The 23203-nt window shown below is 41.8% G+C and overlaps 1 protein-coding gene across 2 annotated transcripts in view; it reads left to right on the top strand.

Annotated features, from left to right (window-relative positions):
• dscama (Down syndrome cell adhesion molecule a) overlaps nucleotides 1-23203 on the top strand; it is a 349961-nt gene that overhangs the window by 225952 nt on the left and 100806 nt on the right. For both annotated transcript variants that reach the window (XM_061898103.1, XM_061898104.1), the window contains exons 4-7: nucleotides 639-785; nucleotides 14979-15257; nucleotides 16636-16911; nucleotides 21598-21894. In XM_061898103.1, the coding sequence (XP_061754087.1) occupies nucleotides 639-785; nucleotides 14979-15257; nucleotides 16636-16911; nucleotides 21598-21894 (999 nt within the window). The remainder of the gene's footprint in view (nucleotides 1-638; nucleotides 786-14978; nucleotides 15258-16635; nucleotides 16912-21597; nucleotides 21895-23203) is intronic.

Raw genomic sequence — 23203 nt, 5'->3', positions numbered from 1 at the left:
TGCAGTGTGTAAACTAATCAAAAATGTGTATGGTGTGACTATGTATGGAGATTAACTGAGGAGTGTTACAAGGAGTGTTGAGTGAGAAGCGGAAGTCCAAGAGGGGCAATAGCGAGGCATCAAAAGTCCGTGTCCAGGCGGGAGGTCGAGGTCCAAGAGGCAGCTAGGGAACAAGAGGGAATACGGGGAGACGAGACACACAGCTCGTGACGCAGGAACGAAGGAATGCTGCTGGAAGGCGACAAGGAGACACGAGACGAATGAACATGGAGGGGGAGAAAACACAGAGAGAGAGAGGGCGCATAGAGCCAGATACGTCGGCTTACTATACTGAACTGGTCGCTACGTTCTGGCCCGGAACGCAGGTTTGCACTGGCTTAAAAAGCCCCGAAGGCTCATCAGCGACAGGTGTGTAAAGTACTGATGGAAAGCAGCTGCCTGCTGCTGCCGCAGTGGCGCGCGCAGGAATGCGCTTGGATGTGCGCCCTGCGCAGCGCACAGATGAATGCGCACTAGTGTGCGCCCGGACCGTGACTCAGGCAATGCAAAACATCCCCTCTACCATGTGTTGATGATACATTATGTTCTTGTTTGTCTTGCTGTAAATGCTAACACTCACTTCATTTGTGTTTTTCCAGTGTCACGGTTTCTTATCACATCCACGGGAGCCCTTTACATCCTAGACGTCCAAATGGAGGATGGGCTGTACAACTACAGGTGTATGACACGCCATCGGTACACAGGAGAGACCCGACAAAGCAATAGTGCCCGCCTTATTGTCTCAGGTAAAGATTTATTTTTTCTAAACACTTGCAATAACTACAGCGCTTGCTTAAGTATTGTAGTGGGCAATACTTGGAGTGTCTCTAACTAGGGCTAGGAACTTCTATCATTATCACCAGACCTATGTAAGCGTCAATATGTACCTTGATGTTGCAGAAAAAAGACCATATGTTTTTTCAACCGATTTCCGAACTCGAAAAGGGTGAATTTGGCGATCTAAACGCCTTTCAACTGTTCGCTGTCGGAGCAATGACCTTTCACCCGTGACGTCACAATGGGAAGCAATCCACCATTTTCTCAAACACATTACACACACAAGTCAACGTAGGTCTGTTATTTTCCGTTTTTTCAACTGTTTTCCGTAGCTTGGAGACATCATGCCTCGTCGGTGTGTTGTCGCAGGGTGTAACAACACGATCAGGGACGGATTCAAGTTGACTTACGTGGAGTGTGCATCGATTAGCACGGCATGCTAATTGATGCTAACATGCTATTTAGGCTAGCTGTATGTACATATTGCATCGTTATGCCTCATTTGTAGCTATATTTGCATCCAGCCTTTCCCTCCACCCACATTTAATTCCAAACAAACACATACCAATCGACGGATTTAAGTTGCACTAGTGTCAAAAGATGCGAAATTCCCTCGTTTGGTCCGCACATTTTACCGGCGATGCTACGACAGACATGGCACAGAGATGTGTGGATATCCTGCGACACTCAAGGCAGATGCATTTCCAACGATAAATGTTGATGTTATTGAGTTATGTGCTAATCAGACATATTTGGTCGCGGCATGACTGCCAGCTAATCGATGCTAACATGCTATTTACTCTAGCTGTATGTCCATTTGTAGCTATATTTTCCCTCCACCCACATTTAATGCCAAACAAACACTTACCAATCGACGGATGTAAGTTGCTCCAGTGGTCAAAAGATGCAATCGTTGGTTATAAGGCGATCGCCGAATAGCTTCAATAGCTATTCGCACAAGAGCTTCAGTTTCTTCTTCAATTTCGTTTTGGCTATCTGCCTCCACACTCCAACCATCCATTTCAATACATGCGTAATCTGTTGAATCGCTTAAGCCGCTGAAATCCGAGTCTGAATCCGAGCTAATGTCGCTATATCTTGCTGTGCTATCCGCCATGTTTGTTTGAATTGGCGTCACTATGTCACGTCACAGGAAAATGGACGGTGCGAAAATCAGCCACTTTAAAGCCTTTTTTGGGGATATTCCATGATGGGTAAAACTTTGAAAAAAAAATTCCAAAAATAAAATAAGCCACTGGGAACTGCTTTTTATTGGTTTTAACCCCTCTGAAATTGTGATAATGTTCCCCTTTAAGTCTGATTCATTGGGGTCGTTTGATGGAACGTTTTTTCGTATGTTAGCGTGTATGCTACATGTATGCAGCAATAGAACAGCTAATCGGGATCCACACAAATAAACAGTTCTCATTTGCAACTTTGTCCCCCCAAAAAGGCTGAAACAAAAATACATAGATGGTTTACTGAGGTCCTCGGCTCCCTACTATTCCCCATCTTGGAACATCCTCCCAACACATCCGCTGTACGCGGTGGTCCTCGGGTTCTCAATTGCCTCCCAGTGTACAGTAGAACCTTTTTTTTATCATACATTTTTTACTTCATAATAGTATTGTCACGATACCAGAATTTCAGTAGTTGATACTGATACCTATGAATTTCCCCAATTTTTTATACTTTATGACATGGCAATTAAAAAAAAGTAAAATAAAAACTGAATAAAAGCCGGGTGTGAAGCGACCGGAATGAGAATCAGCACCTCCAAGTCCGAGTCCATGGTTCTCGCCCGGAAAAGGGTGGAGTGCCATCTCCGGGTTGGGGAGGAGACCCTGCCCCAAGTGGAGGAGTTCAAGTACCTAGGAGTCTTGTTCACGAGTGGGGGAAGAGTGGATCGTGAGATCGACAGGCGGATCGGTGCGGCGTCTTCAGTAATGCGGACGTTGTACCGATCCGTTGTGGTAAAGAAGGAGCTGAGCCGGAAGGCAAAGCTCTCAATTTACCGATCGATCTATGTTCCCACCCTCACCTATGGTCATGAGCTTTGGGTCATGACCGAAAGGATAAGATCACGGGGACAAGCGGCCGAAATGAGTTTCCTCCGCCGGGTGGCGGGGCTCTCCCTTAGAGATAGGGTGAGAAGCTCTGCCATCCGGGAGGAACTCAAAGTAAAGCCGCTGCTCCTTCACAGAGAGAGGAGCCAGATGAGGTGGTTCGGGCATCTGGTCAGGATGCCACCCGAACGCCTCCCTAGGGAGGTGTTTAGGGCACGTCCAATCGGTAGGAGGCCACGGGGAAGACCCAGGACACGTTGGGAAGACTATGTCTCCCGGCTCGCCTGGGAACGCCTCGGGATCCCCCGGGAAGAGCTAGACGAAGTGGCTGGAGAAAGGGAAGTCTGGGCTTCCCTGCTTAGGCTGTTGCCCCCGCGACCCGACCTCGGATAAGCGGAAGAAGATGGATGGATGGATGGATAAAATTAAAACTGGACTTAGGTACTGTTAAATTCACTGCAGTATCGAAAAGTGTTTCAAAGTGCTATCAAGCTATTTAAAATCAAGGTGTTTCCACATTTTTTGTGCATTATTTAAATGATAGTATGAGCTACAAGAGATAACTATAAATAAACATTTTTAAAAAACAGAAGTGTTCTATGACCTCCCAGTAGATCAAAACAAACAATACGGTGCTTATAAATATTTTCATAAATAACAACAACAATCAACTATTGGAACCTTCAAGTACTGTATTTTTCGGACTATAAGTAGCAGTTTTTTTCATAGTTTGACCGGAGGTGTGACTTATGTGTGAAATTATTAACACATTACCGTAAGAGACTAGACGTATAAGATTTCATGGGATTTAGCGATTAGGAGTGACAGATTGTTTGGTAAACATATAGTATGTTCTATGTGTTATAATTATTTGAATGACTCTTACCATAATGTGTTACGTTAACATACCAGGCACCTTATCAGTTGGTTATATATGCGTCATATAACATACACTTATTCAGCCTGTTGTTCACTATTCTTTATTTATTTTAAATTGCCTTTCAAATGTCTATTCTTGGTGTTGGGTTTTATCAAATCAATTTCCCCCAAAAATGCGACTTATACTCCAGTGCGACTTGTATGTGTTTTTTTCTTGCTTTATTATGCATTTTCGGCGGGTGCGACTTATACTCTGGAGCGACTTATACTCCGAAAAATACGGTATATACAACAACCAATATTATTCTTAATATTCTTTCAGTATGGTAATATGGTGATGTCATGATGTCATTTGTAATTAACTATCCTAATAAAAAGCAAATATTCATCCATCCATTTTCTTCGGCTTATCCGTGGTCGGGTTGCGGGGGCAGCAGCCAAAGCAGGGACTTAGTCCAGCTCTTTCCGGGGGATCCCGAGGCGTTCCCAGGCCAGCCAGGAGACATAGTCTTCCCAGCGTGTCCTGGGTCTTCCCCGTGGCCTCCTACCGGTCAGACTTCCCCAAAACACCTCTCTATGGAGGCGTTTGGGTTGCATCCTGACGAGATGCCCGAACCACCTCATTTGGCTTCTCTCGATGTATATTTAAAGACACATCATTGTATTTCCATTGTTTTTTTGTTTTTTTTATTGTTTCAGACTTCTCTATACCTCTATGCCTCTATAATCAATTTTTCTATTTTTGCTATTTTATTTTGCTTGTTTTATTTATACAGTGTGCTATAGAAAGGAAATGTGTTCGACTTACTACCGGCAATGCGGACCAAGCTCTGGCACTGATCATACAGGGAGCAGACTGCCACAATAAGACAGTCCGATACTCCATACTCTCTGGGCACTCCCCACAGGACTTCCCGAGGGACACGGTCGAATGCCTTTTCCAAGTGCACAAAGCACATGTAGACTGGTTGGGCAAACTCCCATGCACCCTCAAGAACCCTGCCGAGAGTATAGAGCTGGTCCACAGTTCCACGACCAGGACGAAAACCACAGTGTTCCTCTTGAATCTGAGGTTCGACTATCCGGCGTAGCCTCCTCTCTAGTACACCTGAATAAACCTTACCGGGAAGGCTGAGGAGTGTGATCCCACGATGGTTGGAACACACCCTCCAGTCCCCCTTCTTAAAGAGAGGGACCACCACCCCGGTCTGCCAATCCAGATGTACCGCCCCCGATGTCCACGCGATGCTGCAGAGTCTTGTCAACCAAGACAGCCCCACAGCATCCAGAGCCTTAAGGAACTCCGGGCGGACCTCGTCCACCCCCGGGGCCTTGCCACCGAGGAACTTTCTAACTATATATATATATATATATATATATATATATATATATATATATATATATATCTCCTCTCTGAGCTGCCACCTTATTGTGGTAGAGGAGTTTGCGTGTCCCAATGATCCTAGGAGCTATGTTGTCCTAGGGTCTCCCAAGGCAAACAGGTTCTAGGTGAGGGACCAGACAAAGAGCAGCTCGAAGACCTCTATGAAGAAGACAAAACATGGACCCAGATTTCCCTCGCCCGTACGCGGGTCACCGGGGCCCCCCTCTGGAGCCAGGCCCGGAGGTGGGGCACGATGGGGAGCGCCTGGTGGCCGGTCCTGTTCCCATGGGGCCGGGCCGGGCACAGCCCGAAGAGGCAACATGGGTCACCCCTCCAATGGGCTCACCACCCATAGCAGGGGCCATAGAGGTCGGGTGCAATGTGAGCTGGGGTGCAATGTGAGCTGGGCCGCAGCCGAAGGCAGGGCACTTGGCGATCCGATCCTCGGCTACAGAAGCTAGCTCTTGGGACATGGAACGTCACCTCACTGGGGGGGAAAGAGCCTGAGCTAGTGCGCGAAGTGGAGAAGTTCCGGCTGGATATAGTCGGACTCACTTCGACGCACAGCAAGGGCTCTGGAACCACTTCTCTGGAGAGGGACTGGACCCTCTTCCACTCTGGCGTTGCCGGCAGTGAGAGGCGACGGGCTGGGGTGGCAATTCTTGTTGCCCCCCGGTTTAAAGCCTTCACATTGGAGTTCAACCCGGTGGACGAAAGGGTAGCCTTCCTCCGCCTTTGGGTGGGGGGACAGGTCCTGACTGTTGTTTGTGCTTACGCACCAAACAGCAGTTCAGAGTACCCACCCTTTTTGGGTACACTCGAGGGAGTACTGGAAAGTGCTCCCCCGGGTGATTCCCTTGTCCTACTGGGGGACTTCAACGCTCATGTTGGCAACGACAGTGAAACCTGGAGAGGCGTGATTGGGAAGAATGGCCGCCCGGATCTGAACCCGAGTGGTGTTTTGTTATTGGACTTTTGTGCTCGTCACAGTTTGTCCATAACAAACACCATGTTCAAACATAAGAGTGTCCATATGTGCACTTGGCACCAGGACACCCTAGGCCGCAGTTCCATGATCAACTTTGTAGTTTTGTCATCGGATTTGCGGCCTTATGTTTTGGACACTCGGGTGAAGAGAGGAGCGGAGCTTTCTACCGATCACCACCTGGTGGTGAGTTGGCTGCGATGGTGGGGGAGGATGCCGGACAGACCTGGGAGGCCCAAACGCATTGTGAGGGTCTGCTGGGAACGTCTGGCAGTCTCCTGTCAGAGAAAGTTTCAATTCCCACCTCCGGAAGAACTTCGAACATGTCACGAGGGAGGTGCTGGACATTGAGTCCGAGTGGACCATGTTCCGCACCTCTATTGTCGAGGTGGCTGATCGAAGCTGTGGCCGCAAGGTAGTTGGTGCCTGTCGGGGCGGCAATCCTAAAACCCCTTGGTGGACACCAGCGGTGAGAGATGCCGTCAAGTTGAAGAAGGAGTCCTATCGGGTCCTTTTGGCTCATAGGACTCCGTAGGTAGTGGACAGGTACCGACAGGGCAAGCGGTGTGCGGCTTCAGCGGTCGCGGAGTCAAAAACTCGGACATGGGAGGAGTTCGGGGAAGCCATGGAAAACGACTCCCGGACGGCTTCAAAGCGATTCTGGACCACCGTCCGCCGCCTCAGGAAGGGAAAGCAGTGCATTATCAACACCGTTTATGGTGCGGATGGTGTTCTGCTGACCTCAACTGCGGATGTTGTGGATAGGTGGAAGGAATACTTCGAAGACCTCCTCAATCCCACCAACATGTCTTCCTATGAGGAAGCAGTGCCTGGGGAATCTGTGGTGGACTCTCCTATTTCTGGGGCATATATATATATATATATATATATATATTGTATTTAGGTGTGTAGTGAAGTAGTGTGTAAAGTGTAGTTGCGCCCAGGGCCGTGACTAGGATACGAAAAATACTGAGTTAGAAAAATTGGTTGTTCAAGAGGAACTTTGAAAGGCAAAAATCATGGGTATCTTAGCACCATATAAATAATATTACCTTGAGCAACGGAATAAATTTCCAGAATAACAAAAGTTTTAATTGAGCTATAACTATCTATCACTCATTTGACATCTTTGATAATCAGCATGATTTTTAACAGTCCACTTATTATTAATATCCTGAAGTTTAGCATATTAAACAATTTTAACATCATGAAAACATAAATTCAAAAAACATACCAAACCTTTAACCCCGAACAGCGTTCAAACCCAATACCTTCTGCCTTGCACTTCAAGTACTAACGACGTTCGGGTGCGGGTAAAATATTACAGTATTTTTCGGACTATAAGTCGCAGCCTTCTCCACAGTCCAGCGGGGGGTGACACCCGGCCAAACCCCAAAATTGTTTTTATTTATTTATTTATTTTATTTTTTTTATAGTTTGGCCAAGTCTCACCCCCGGCCAAACTTAAAAAAAAAACACGACTTATAGTCGGAAAAATACGGTATATCAAACGCCTTGTCTTTAATAACTTATATTTTAATGTGCTTCTTTATGCACATAATGTCTTTACATCTGAGGGGTACACAAATTAAGCATTAATCCATGAAAGACAAAATTGAACTTATTTGTGCATCGGCAAGTAACATATTTATTTGATTGACATAACGAGTGCACTGCTTCTGTGATCGTGAAGTTAATAAGAAAAATGATAAGTGTATCTGAAGTTTATTTCCTGCTACAAATATTAGTCTCATCTACAATTCATGTCTTCAGTTGTTTTTATGGTGCGAAGTTCAAAGCTTGTCTCATTATTTAGTTGTATATGTCCCTGTTGTTCAGCAATGTTTGCTAGTTGTTGGGCGCTACAGTAGTTCTTCTTTGCTTAATTCACACGATTGTCAAGCAGCTTGAGCGTAGCATTAAAACAAGTGTGAGTGTAGCGTTTGATCAGAAAATCCTTTATTGCTGCCCATTAAGGTAATAAAGTCAGGAAAAAACAAAAGTGCGTCAAGGAAATGGCTCTTAAAAATATCACTTTCATCATCTTGTGGAATACAATCAGACCGCTTGTGCCTGCAGCAATCACTTTGTAAAATGTTTGTTTGAACATTTGAATTGTTTTAAAAAACTGCAATCAAGTTATATTAAAAGTATTTGATAGTAAAAATAAACAAATAAATTACTATAGATCATATAAGTATTTTGTTCTTTTGTGGTTGCTATGCCTAAATATAACTAATGATTGTGATTGTTGGTCCAATTCGCCATATTTTCTTTTGGGATTTTCATAATAGAAACTAAAATCTTAGTTGTTGTTGTGGAGGAAAGACAAGTGCTTTATTCCACACGGATGACTACACTATAGCGTCTTTGGTGATATTTGTTGGCATCAAGATAGTATCCTCAATAGTATTAATAAACTACATAAATAAATCTCTTGTACGCTCAACAGCATATACTAAATCTTGATATTGCAAGCAAACATTGCTGAACAACAGGGACATCTATAGCTGAATAAAAAGACAAAATATATACATCACACCATAAAAACAATTCCAAACATGAAATGTAGATGAGACTAATATTTGTAGCAGGAAATCAACTGCAAAAACCGTATCCTTTTACTCATTAGCGTTTCAATCACAGCAGAAGGGCACTCTTTAGGTCAAATCAAATACGTTACTTACTGATGAACGAATAAGTCCAACCTTGTCTTTCACGGATCAATATTTAATTTGTGAGTGAAACCTTCAGATGTAAAGACATGATGTGCCTCCAATCGTTTGTTCTCTAAATACCGTATGTGTCAAGTGAAGTGAGGTAGCAGTAGCCTCTTGGTAATGATAAGGCGTTTGAATCTGTTTCTTTTAAATATTTATCTTTAGAGCAGGGGTCTCAAACTCAATCTACCTGGAGGCCACTGGATGCAGGAACTGGGTGAGGCTGGGCCGCAAGAAAAGATTTCTTAAAAAATCTAACATGCACTTTTTAATGAATTCACCTTCTATGAATGGCTTTTCCGCCCTAGCAACATACTTGCCAATCCTCACGATTTTTCCGGGGACTCCTGAATTTCAGTGCACTTCCTGACAATATACCGGTGCAAAAATTCTCCCAAATTTTTCCCAATTTTCACCCGACCGACATTATTAAGGGCTGTCGTGACTGCACTGCCTTTAACGTCCTCTACAACAGTGGTTCTCAAACTTTTTTCAGTGATGTACTCCCTGTGAAATTTTTTTTAATTCAAGTACCCCCTAATCAGAGCAAAGCATTTTTGTTTGAAAAAAAGAGATAAAGAAGTAAAATACAGCACTATGTCATCAGTTTCGGATTTATTAAATTGTATAACAGTGCAAAATATTGTTCATTTGTAGTAGTCTTTCTTGAACTATGTGGAAAAAAAGATATAAAAATAACAAAAAAACTTGTTGAAAAATAAACAAGTGAAGAAGTGATTCAATTATAAATAAAGATTTCTACACATAGAAGTAATCATCAACTTAAAGTGCCCTCTTTGGGGATTGTAATAGAGATCCATCTGGATTCATGAACTTAATTCTAAACATTTCTTCACAAAAAAAGAAATCTTTAACATCAATATTTATGGAACATGTCCATAAAAAGTCTAGCTGTCAACACTGAATTTTGTTTGTATTATTTTTTCACTGTTTATGACTTTATATTCATATTTCATTGAAGTATTATTCAATAAACATATTTTTTATGGATTTATGAATTTCTGTTACTTTTTAAAATGTTTTTAATACGTAGATCACTCTTGTCCCTTAGCACAGTGGTTCTCAAAAGAGGGGTAAGTGAGATTTTTAAAAAAAAATTCAAAAAAAAAAGCAACAATTCAAAAATCCTTTATAAATATATCTATTGAATGATACTCAACAAAATATGAATGTAAGTTCATAAACTGTGCAAAGTAATACAACAATGCAATATTCAGTGTTGACAGCTAGTATTTTTGTGGACATGTTCCATAAATATTGATGTTAAAGATTTCTTTTTTTTGTGAAGAAATGTTTAGAATGAAGTTCATGAATCCAGATGGACTCTATTACAATCCCCAAAGAGGGCACTTTAAATTGATGATTACTTCTATGTGTAGAAATCTTTATTTAGAATTGAAACACTTGTTTATTTTTCAACAAGTTTTTAGTTATTTTTCTATCTTTTTTTCCAAATAGTTCAAGAAAGACCACTACAAATGAGCAATATCTTGCACTGTTATACAATTCAATAAATCAGAAACTGATGACATAGTGCTGTATTTTACTTCTTTATCTCTTCTTTCCAACCAAAAATGCTTTGCTCTGATTAGAGGGTACTTGACTTAAAAAAATGTTCACAGGGGGTACGTCAGTGAAAAAAGGTTGAGAACCACTGCCTTAGCATACCTTCAATTACTTCCGGGGTATAGCGCACCCCTTATAGAGGACTACTGCTCTACTACATGTCATCGTGCACGCTTTTACATCACACAACCAACGTGCCGGCTCTAAAACATGTTGTATGAGACTTGTGTAGAACAACGTATGTGGCAGGAAGACGTACTTATTCAACAGCCATACAGGTCACACAGAGGGTGGCCGTATAAACAACTTTAACACTGTTACAAATATGGGCCACACTGTGAACCGACATCAAACAAGAATGACCAACACATTTTGGGAGAATTTTCGCACCCTAACACAACTTAAACACAAGAGAACAAATACCCACAACACCTTGCAGCCCCATCTCTCCTGGGCTACATACACCACCTCAACCGACGCAAGTAGGTAGGGTGGGGGAGTGGGGGGTTGGGGGTAGCGTGGGTGTGTGTATTGTACCCCGGAAGAGTCAGGGCTGCATTGAATTGTGGGTATTTGTTCTGTTGAGTTCATGTTCTATTACAGTATGGATGTTCTCCTGAAATATGTTTGTCATTCTTGTTTGGCGTGGATTAACGGTCTAGTACATATTTGTAACAGTTTTAAAGTTTTTTTTACGGCCACCCTTAGTTTGACTTGTGTAGTTGGTGACCAAATATGTCTTGTAACGTCACACATGTTAACTGCTCAGCCAAAGGTGACAAACAATTTGGCTTGTACACTGCCTGTACAGGATTTAGTGGGTGTTAAGAATTGTACCGTTACAGTACTGCCATGAATAGCGCGATTGATTCTATGGGGACTCCCGTGGAAATCGAGAATTTTGGGTAGTAAGACGCTGTCAAGTTTTGTTCATATTAAACTCGCGGGCCGCACATACATTAAATTGTCATATTTAAGCGCGGGCCGCAAAACAACGTCTCGCGGGACGCAATTGGCCCGCGAGACGTTGTTTGAGACCCCTGCTTTAGAGTCTAAAAATCCACTCCACCCCATTTTTTTAAATCGCTTTTATATTTACCGGTAAACCTTTCAAAATAGGCCTAAATCTGCATGGATTCAGGTAAAAAAAAACAGTAGCCAAATGAGGCTCAGACTGTCGCCTGAATACCAGCAGTATTAGGTCACGTAGTTTCAACCCACCTATAAGGAAACACTGGGGGTTTTTAAAGACAGATCTTTTTTGGCACCAACTCAGTGCTCACGCGGCTCGTCAATCTCCTGATGATACTGAAAAAAACAGGTATAGATGTATTTTTGACACTGCTTTCTGTGACGATCTGTCACTTAATTTCTGTTTCTTTCCTTGTTTTTGTATTCACTTCCTGTCAGTGCTCTTACTTTGAATTATTTCCCGTTTGTTCCGCTGAACACTGTTTTTTCCTCACCTGCCGTTGATTGGCAGCCGGTCTATACCAGCTGCCAATCAACATGTATCCTATTTATACTTTGTCTCGAGCACTCCTCAGTGCTCGATGATAATTCTATGTTTGAAACTTCTGTTGGCAAGACTGCTTGGTGTTTTTTTGTTTTGATGAGAATTAAAGTCATCTAACCTGCTCTCAGCTCTCCTGGTTCTTGCATCTCGGGGTAACAGAATGGCAGTCATGCGTTTTCCTAACAGTATCATCGAGCCAGAATATTGTTACCTCGCGAGAACCCCTGTCGGCGATCCACATCCGACGTTATGCACCGCACAATTCATTGAGGACTTGAAAGCCAGATTTGTGCGGTCCCAGCCCACAGCAGGCTCGGACCTTCTCCCTCCGCCTCGACCGCCGGTTCCGGCTCTCCAACCGGCGCGGACACCGCCGCCTTCCCTCGTCCCGGCTCGGCCGCCGGTTCCGGATCTCCGACCGGCGCGGCCACCGCCACCATCTGTCCCGTCGCCTACTGTGCATCCTGTCCCGGCTCCACGGCAATCGCCTGTGCAGGCGCGTCGACCAACGGTTCCCACACGGCGTCGCACGCCGGTCACAGCCCCGCGTCTTATGCCGGTCGCGGCGCCACAACGCCCAACACCGGCTGGACCCCCAGCACCTGTTCCTGCTCCTAGGCAGCTTCCAGCAGCTGCACCACAGCTGCTCTTCCTGCCAGCACCCGCTCGTTCTGCCAGTCCGGCGAAGGCTCCAGTGGAGCCCTCCATGATGTCCCTCCTGGCCTCCTGTTGGGAATCTGCGCGGGACGTGTCTTTAACCCTCCTCCTGGCCCCCTTCCGCCCATCCATGGTTTTTGTACCAGGGGACACCGACAACCAGGCGCGTCTTCTCCCAATAATGTACGGCGTCTGGCAGCCGCCTGGTGGAGGGGGGCTAATACCGCCATCTGTGCTGGGAAGCACACGCCGCGTTCTTCACCATTGTCATCGGCTCCTCTTACGACATCATCATCTCTGACGGGCTTTTGCAGAGCGCCACCGTCTTCAGTGTCGTCATCATCGTCGACGACTCCGGCCATGATGACATTTTCTCTGGATCGCCTGCGCACGGCGCAGACATCTTCCGCGTCACCGGCGGGACTCTGCACGGTGCCACTATCGAAAACTCCTCCCATGGCGATGTCGTCATCATCGTCGCTGCCAGCTGCGTGACCTCCTCCTCATCCACCAAAGATAAGGCGGTGTTATGGACTTCCTCCACGCTGTTGACAGCGATCTGCAGAACCTGCGTGTGGACCTTCGCAGCTGTTGGTGCTCAGGTGCCACGCGCTTCCGCCTACATGTCGGCCACTAATGTGGCCGCTCCGTGGTCGCCTGCCTCGCCAGTTCCAGCGGCGTTCAACACGTCGCCGCCACCTGACTTTCCCTCGCTGCCTGCGGAGACACTCGGCCTGGCGACCCTCCGCCAAGTCCTCCCTCCACCCTCCCGTAACTTTTGGATTTTTGACCGCTCTTGTATCCAGGGAACATCCGGAATCTGTTTCTTGTCAGTGCTCTTACTTTGAATTATTTCCCGTTTGTTCCGCTGAACACTATTTTCCTCACCTGGCATTGATTGGCAGCAGGTCCACACCTGCTGCCAGTCAACATGTATCCTATTTATACTTTGTCCCGAGCACTCCTCAGTGCTCGATGATAATTCTATTATTGGAACTTCTGATGGCAAGACTGCTTGGTGTTTTTTTGTTTTGATGAGTATTAAAGTCATCTTACCTGCTCTCAGCTCTCCTGGTTATTTCATCTCGGGGTAACAGAACGGCTGTCATGCGTTTTCCTAACACTTTCAATATATTCACTTGTCCTTGTCCGTTTATTTCACTGAGAAGGCCAATTCTTCCCAAAAATAATTATTTAACTTGGGAAGAGGGTTATCAAGTTCTGGCTTTTTCTTGGCACTATTGATAGCTATGGCTTCTATTTGGCAATACATGTGTTATAGCAGGGGTCGGGAACCTTCTTGGCTGAGAGAGCCCATCCATCCAACCATTTTCTACCGCTTATTCCCTTTCGGGGTTGCGGGGGGCGCTGGCGCCTATCTCAGCTACAGTCGGGCGGAAGGCAGGGTACACCCTGGACAAGTCGCCACCTCATCGCAAGGCCAACACAGATAGACAGACAACATTCACACTCACATTCACACACTAGGGACCAATTAGTGTTGCCAATCAACCTATCCCCATGAAAGCCAAATATTTTAAAATGTATTTCTATGAGAGCAATATAATATTTTTTAACACTGAATACAACTAAATGCGTGCATTTTTAAGTAAGACCAACATTTTTAGGGTACAATAAGTCTCTTATTCTTTTTACTAACATTGTTATTCTGAAGCTAATCTATAATAAATACAATACTACTTACCATTATTGCGACTTCTTGAACAGGTGTGGTAAAAAAACGAATGGATGGATTAAAATGCATGAGAATGTTTTATATTTTGAACTTTATTTTTAATACAGTGATTACCAGCAGAATTACTAATTACTTACTGTGTTAACTAATGTCAGCTAAGATTTATCCAAGAGGCTGATGCAGTCATCAAAAAAGCCACATCTGGCTCGAAAGCCATAGGTTCCCTACCCCTGTGTTATAGTAAAGTAAAGTTTTCAGGTATCTTATTCAGCAGTGGAAAAGTTAAAGAAAAAGGCATTTAATTGAGTTATTTATTATTTAATGGGTAAAAATGTATTACTGTTATTATTATTATTATTATTAATTAGTTAATATATGATATGAAACATGTATTCATTTGTTTTTATTTTAAAACAACCACAGTGTCTGATATAATTTCTTCTGCATTCATGTATTATATAATGTAATATGTATTTATGCGTTTATTGAATAATTGCAGTTGGTTTACAATATAAATGAAACCAATGTTTCAATCAGACAAAAAAACGCATGTACCATCGCACGCCTGGTAACAAAGGGCAAAACAGTTAATTTATTGAATTTTTCAATGTCTTACACTACAAAAGTCAACATTGTACATTCTAAGTGATAGCATATGACTGCTCCCCATAGATCCCACAAACTCAGCACCACACATCCTGGACAGCTTTGAACGCCGCGAGGTGATGGCTTCTCATCGGGTGGAGTTGCCTTGCAAAGCCTCAGGTCACCCGGCGCCCAAGTACCGCTGGCTGAAGGACAACCGACCCCTGGAGCCCGACACACGGTACCGACAGAGTGTGACGGGGTTGCTCATTGAGAGAACACAACCCAGCGACACGGGCGCGTATGTGTGTGAGGTGTGGAATGGCTACGGCAATGCTGAGGTGGTTGGCAGGCTTCTTGTGAAAGGTCAGTAACAAGCAAATCATTTTTTTTTTAAATTCATAATGAATATCAATTAATATTAGGTGTGTCCCAATACAACTTTTTCAGCAACTGGAATGGTAAAAAAGGTTTGATGAAGTGAAATGAATCAAACAGAGAACATTGTTAAGTTTGAAAACACTGTAATAATTAACAGTCTGAATTTGATTTATGCTGACTTTAAGTTGAAGTGGAGTGGTAACTGTTTTTTGGCGACATGTAGGTGCGACAATAATACATTAAGTTTAGCCCATGACACTGTAAATTGAATGATGCAGACATGTTTGTTACTGAATACTTAGTTATACGCTATTGCCTTGGGCACATTGTATGTGTAACTATTATAAAACTATAATTATTTGATACTCAATTATATTTTAAAATGTGGAGTTTTGGACTGCAATCCTATTCTGTCCGTAGCCTATTACCTACATCTTGCTGTTGTGTTCTTAGCTGTTGTATTGCCTATAGCCTACTATGTTTACTTCTTGTAAATTAATTGGCTAATATTCAAGAAAAGACCAACCTTGTGTGCTTACATTGAAGACATTTAGCTGACGAGGAAGAAAAGGTAAGGACGTAAGGGTTGCCCGCATCGGAGCGCTTATGTCAGCAAGTTGAAATGCAAGCCGATTTAATCCCATATTGTTTTTACTTCTCAGACCAGCATTAGTGTCTGATTGAATAGGAATAACTTCCCAAGGATGTTAAAGTTCAAAATTATAAAACGAACTAATCCCAATACTTAGACAGTCAGGATAAGGTCCATGGTTTTGGTTATGAAAATGTGTACACACCACTACAAGTGAGTACTAACCAAAGGTAAAGATAATCTCACGTATAAAGCCTCATGTCATAACAATTAGGATATCCTTGCCTGGTTGGAGCCAACCCTTTACTCCTGACCAATCACAACAGACCAGGCTGCGGAATCCAAAAGCAGAACAATGCAGTACACAACTTGAGATATTTGGAGTTTTTTTATGCAAATAAACCTATTATAGTGCTTCACTTGGCTTCAATACAACTGCAAATCACCTGAAATGAGCAGAATAAACCATTTTTTTCTGGCAAGAACAAATAAAAACAGCAACAGTCGTTAAATTGAAACAAAACTGAAACTATTCGGAGATAGTATAAATGACCATGCAAAGACTGTACATTGACAGGGTGCGTTGAAACATTTGTTAATGGAAATCTCAAACAATCAATATACAACATAAAGAAGCAAGAAGGGCTTCTGTCATGTATAATTAGCTGTTATTGTTAAAGTATTTAAACTTCACCTTTGTCTTTGCTTTCCTAAAAGGATTTTTCCATGTCTTTATTTCCACTGTTGACCAGTGTCCTCTCTAACCCACAGAGACCCTGAAAGTTGTGGTGAGCCCTCGAAAGGTGAAGGGCAGCGTTGGCAGCCAGGTTTCACTCACTTGCGGTGTAACTGGCTCTGAAGAGTACCAGTTGTCTTGGTATCGCAACGGTGAGCTCATCTACCCCAGTAACAGCGTCCGGATGACGGGTCAAAACAGGGAAAACCTCGTTATGGCTGGGATGGCCAAAAGCGACGGAGGAGCATATCAATGCTTTGCCAGACATGGGAAGATGTCAGCCCAGGACTTTGTTCAGGTCATCTTGGAAGGTCAGAATCTTACACATCAAGACTCGCGTGTACCATGTATCATCTTTCTGGTGTTAGGAATGTGTACAGAACGCTTAGTCTGCTTCTGGGTTGTTGAATAATGTCAGACATTACAGCAGTTCATATTCATATGAGAAAAATACCTGCATGTGATTAGAGAACCTGGCTTGCTACAATATGCAAAACAGTGTTTACAGATAATGAGGTCACTTAGATGCTGCAGAGACAGATAACTAATCAGAAACAATGATTCAACAAATCGCTGGATATTCTTACATGGTGACTTAGATTTAGATCCTCCAACGATACCGTAGGGCGACAACTGAGCCGAGCACATTCTGTCGTTTGTGAAATGGAGTACATTTTATCAGTTTAAGTAGGGCTTAGTGATATGGCCTTTTTCTCATATCTCGATATTTTTAGGCCATATCGCGATACACGATATATATCTCGATGTTTTGCCTTAGCCTTGAAGGAACACTTGGTACATATAATCACAGCAGAATAATGATTCTATGTGTCTACATTAAAACATTCTTGTTCATACTGCATTAATATATGCTCATTTTAAACTTTCATGCAGAGAGGGAAATCACAACTAAGTCAATTGACCAAAACTGTATTTATTAAACAGTTATTAAGCAGTGGCACAAACATTCATGTCATTTCAAAACAGAAAGTGCAAGATTGTCAGAGACATTTTAAAACAAGCTATTAGTGCACTTTTGTGCATGATGTCACTAAGATGACATATCAAAACAACACTAAATGAAAGTGTACTTTTTGTACAGAATGCCACTACAATAGTTTAGAACAAATAAAATGCACTTTTGTGCATGATGTCACAAAAGATATTTAAATAACTGTCACATACAAATTAGTTTCATATCAAATAGTATATGTCCTACGGTGTTGATCTGGAAATAGTTGCCTCGGCATTTTGTGGGTGTGGCACCGAACGGAGATGTTGACATGCGGAGTTTCAAGCACTCTTCATTCTCTCGTGGGTGACTTTTCAAATGATGCTACAAATTAGCAGTGCTGCTACTTTTTGTAGCAACGCTTCTGTCGCATAAATGTTGAACATATTCCTGCTTGAAGCCAAACCACCGCCAGACGATGCACCCCGTGCTGTTTTTCTTGGGAATTAATTCTTCCTCCATTTGTTTCCAGTTTCGCACCTTCTCTCTCTAGTATTACCACCCTCACCTCGCCGTTAGCATCACAGCTAACGTTACCCATGTCGCTACCTCTCTGCTCGGGGAGGGCGTGTGACGTTGCACGTCTGACGTATGTAAGAAGGTGCGCTTGTTTTAAATCTCTGTGAGAAGGAGGGACAAGAAGAGGGAGGAACGCATGCAGTCTAATGCCCGCAGCTAAAAGCAACTGCGTGAGAACATATACTCGAATATCACGATGTGGTCATTTTCTATATCGCACAGAGACAAACCCGCGATATATTGAGCATATCGGTATATCGCCCAGCCTTAAATTGAAGCTATTATTCTTTAAGCCCGTCCGGATGCTTCGCCACCATGTTGTCTGTGGACGTCTGACCTTTCGAGTGTTTATAGTGGGTGACCCCTTAATAGCGTCCAGCAAACTGCATTCAACATTCAGCAACAAAGACACTAGAGTCTATGGCTATGTAGGTCAAATACACTGCAGGTCAACTGGGATATTTTTGCCAATGTGAGACATGTATCAGAACTTTTCATATCAAAACAGTACAATTCAGATTGTTTTAAATCTTTGAAAATACGTTATAAATCACATATGTATCCGATGCAACTGCGGTTTGAATGACAACTGGTTAGTCCACCAATGAATGGGTGCGTGAACCCCCATAGAGCTTTGATAACAGGTCATCCTTCTCTCAATCAACTGAAACTTTGCTAAAATAGACAAGGAGAGGAACCCAATATTCCTGTATAAACCTATCTATTTATCTAAAGGAGCCGCTGCCGAATATTTACGTCTTCATTTCTGGCTGGCTGAAAATATTACAAATGATTTTATCACATGTTTGCGTCATGGGCTTCACGGTGGCAGAGGGGTTAGTGCGTCTGCCTCACAATACGAAGGTCCTGAGTAGTCAGGGTTCAAACCCGGGCTCGGAATCTTTCTGTGTGAAGTTTGCATGTTCTCCCTGTGACTGCATGGGTTCCCTCCGGGTACTCCGGCTTCTTTCCACCTCCAAAAACATGCACCTGGGGATAGGTTGATTGGCAACACTAAATTGGCCCTAGTGTGTGAATGTGAGTGTGAATGTTGTCTGTCTATCTGTGTTGGCCCTGTGATGAGGTGGCGACTTGTCCAGGGTGTACCCTGCCTTCTGCCCGATTGTAGCTGAGATAGGCACCAGCGTCCCCCGCGACCCCAAATGGAATAAGCGGTATGAAATGGATGGATGGATGGATGGATGGATGGATGTTTGTGTCATGTCCTCAATTAGAGAATTATTAGCAGGCTGAATATTACATGTTTTTAATTAATAGAGAAGTAGAAAATGGATGGATGGATGTTAAATCCATCTGAATTTCCCGCAGGGATCAATAAAGTAATTTCTATTCTATTCTATTCTATTCTATTAAAACAATGTCATGCAGTATTATGAAGACCGTTAACTTGCACAACATGAAATTATGAAGACCGTTAACTTGCACAACATGAAATAGACAAGCAATAGAAAATGGATGGACATTACCAAACATCTTTTGTTTGATTGACTGATTGAGAAGTTTATTGACATCTTAAAGAATTGAATCCATGTCATGCTTTAAAAAGACAAATGGATGGCACAAAAAGCCAAAAGGCTTGTTTCCATTGTGGTACATTAAATATTCATCACATTTGATACATTCAATAATAAAATATATATAACCTGTAACATGTATATGAAAAAATGCGTTAAAAAATTGATAAATTATGTACATATACAAACTATACATGTCAGGTGATTTGAAAAACAATTTATACAAGAAGTGAGGTGTGTGGGGGCGGGTGGTATATAAACTATGTACATGACTATGCATTTGTTGACTCCAAGAGTGTGCACAACAGAATGAGAAAATATATATACTCTATAACCACATATAAACCTGTTTGATGCTTTGAAGAGTTGCTGGGGATCAATTTTGGTTCAGATCAGACGTTTAACAATCAAAGCATAATCATTTCAATTCCCATATTGAAACATGGAAATGTAGCTCCTCCTCTGAATGCAAGTGCTCCTAAAGCAGGAATACAAATCCTGTATTCCTACAAAATACGAAATCTGGCAAGACACCAACACACAGCAGGCAATTTATTTTCCAATGTTAATTAAATCGTGTTTGTCCTTTTTGTGTTGGGCTGTTTGAAAAAAGGCCTAATGTTTAACACATAATTCATTAAAGCAAATTAATTGTCCGTTCATGGTGTGAAAACTTGAAAATTATCTGTCTAGGGCAGTGGTTCTCAACCTTTTTTCAGTGATGTACCCCCTGTGAACATTTTTTTTAATTCAAGTACCCCCTAATCAGAGCAAAGCATTGAAAAAAAGAGATAAAGATGTAAAATACAGCACTATGTCATTAGTTTCTGACTTATTAAATTGTATAATAGTGCAAAATATTACTCATTGCTCACTATTTGGAAAAAAAGATATAAAAATAACTAAAAACTTGTTGGAAAATAAACAAGTGATTCAATTATAAATAAAGATTTCTACACATAGAAGTAATCATCAACTTAAAGTGCTCTCTTTGGGGATTGTAATAGAGATGCATCTGGATTCATGAACTTAATTCCAAACATTTTTTCACCAAAAAATTAATCTTTAACATCAATATTTATGGAACATGTCCACAAAAATGAATATTGCATTGTTGCATTTCTTTTCACAGTTCATGAACTTAGATTCGTATTTTGTTGAAGTATTATTCAATAAATATATTTATAAAGGATTTTGAATTGTTGCTAGTTTTAGAATATTTTTTTAAAATCTCACATACCCCTTGGCATACCTTCAAGTACCCCCAGGGGTACACATACCCCCATTTGAGAACCACTGGCCTAGGGTACACTTACTAAGGATGATAAAATTTGATCCATTTGCGATTAATCACAATTAATTTTGAGTTAACTATGAACAATGTGATATCGCCATTAACATTTTAATCATTTGACTGACCTAGTTTTAATTAATTGTAATGTATAATAGTAATAATTGATTATAATTACAGAAAAAAACACACCTAAGGCTTTCTTATCGTCCATGGCCTGTTGCAGACATTCTCTGTGTATGCTTCATACATGACAAGTGTTACTTCATCTTAAACACACATTTACCCCTGGACATTAAAACAATTTGTTAACTGTTGAGAGTGATCTGTAATGCTGCTTTTTGACGATAAAAAGAGACGATAAGAGGTAATCTTCACACTCTAACATCTCGAACATGTAATTGCTGCCTGTTTGCTTGGCATTGCAAATGAAAATCTGTTAAATGTCTCACACTGGCTGAATACTGCAGGTTATATAACTATTATAGTTACATAGAGATTTGTGATCCCAGAAAACCACAGAGGACAAATCTGAAATTCTTGTCCTTAAACAACAACAAATTAGATTGGAAAAAAATGTGAATTAATTCCATTTGCTTTAATACTAATATGGCCGTCTCTCTCTACTGACTCTCCCCAGACGGTACACCAAAGATTCTGGCATCATTTAGCGAGAAGGTCTACAACATCAATGAGTTTGTATCGCTGTCATGCACTGTGAAGGGCACACCGGAGCCCAGGGTGACCTGGACACTTGATGACGAGCCAGTAATACGGGACAGCCGCCATCGGATTTCCTACTACACCAACACCGAAGGTCACGTTGTCAGCCATCTCAACATCAGCCAGACCCAGGTCCCGGATGGAGGGGTTTATCGCTGCATCTGCAACAATTCAGCAGGGGCCATTTCCTACCAGGCGCGAATAAACGTAAGAGGTGCTTGTCAGATCAACTCTTCCAACCTACCATCACATATACACATCAACATGTCTTGATTTATTCTGTTAGTATGGAGCTTCAAATGCTCCATTTTTGAATTGGATTAAAAAAAAAAAGTAAATCTTAATATCAATGTAATGTCAATTTCTGTTGCTTAAAAATGTATTGTTTTGACATGATACGACTGACAAGAGTAAATATGGTAATTAAGCAATGGAAAATAAGCTTAGCAAAAGCATAATTCATTCAATTTAAACAACAGTAAACCAAATGTGCATTTAGACACTGGATTCTGCAAAAAAATTAATCCTGACATTTCTTTTAAAAATTAATATTGCGATTATTTGCGACAATTTTTTTTCAAACACATGTACTTATACACAATGTTTATGGCTATGTACTCACTGTAGGTTTTAAACTAATTAAATTGCTGTCTTATTATTACCATTTTTATTAAACTCCTCCTGTCTTCTGCTTTAACAAAAAAACTTCCAATGGCCTTTTTGGCCATTCTTTATGAAACTTTCTCAATAGAAATAATAGTAAAAATGGGAAATAATTAATGGCGTCCAAAAATACAGCACACTTGCTGACTTGAGACTAACAGTACATTTATGCACATAATAAAGACAAGCGAAAGGAAAAGTTATTTAAATGTAATTGATTATTAAATAACTATTGTAATAAAATTTCACAATTATGTACTAATTGCATTATATATTTATCAAAATATAACATTGAAAAGAATAATAATAATAATAGTAATGATATTAATAATATTAAACTCTAAAAATAATAATACTAATACAGAATATTATTAGATTAAATAATAATGATATCAATTAGAGATGTCTGATAATATTAGCCGATAAATGCTTTAAAATGTAATATCGGAAAGTATAACTTTTTTTAAACGCTGCTGTACGGAATGGTACACAGAATTAGGAAGAAGTACAGAGCGGCAATAAACCTTAAAGGGACTGCCTTTGCGTGGCAGCCCAATCACATAATACCTACGGCTTTACACACACACACAAGTGAATGCAAGCATACTTGGTCAACAGCCATACAGGTCACACTGAGGGTGGCCGTACAAACACCTTTAACACTGTTTCAAATATGCACCACACTGTGAACCCACACCAAATAAGAATGAGAAAAAAAAATCAAGAGAACCTCTGCACCGTAACACAACAGAACTCCTTGCAGCACTAATTCTTCCGGGACTCTACAATATACACCTCCCGCTAACCCCTGCCCAAACCCCGCCCCCTCCGAACCCCACCCACCTCAACCTCCTCATGAT

Source organism: Nerophis ophidion, linkage group LG04 (genome assembly GCF_033978795.1).
Source record: "Nerophis ophidion isolate RoL-2023_Sa linkage group LG04, RoL_Noph_v1.0, whole genome shotgun sequence".
Lineage (NCBI taxonomy): Eukaryota > Metazoa > Chordata > Actinopteri > Syngnathiformes > Syngnathidae > Nerophis > Nerophis ophidion.
This window is presented reverse-complemented; position numbering and strand designations above follow the sequence as displayed.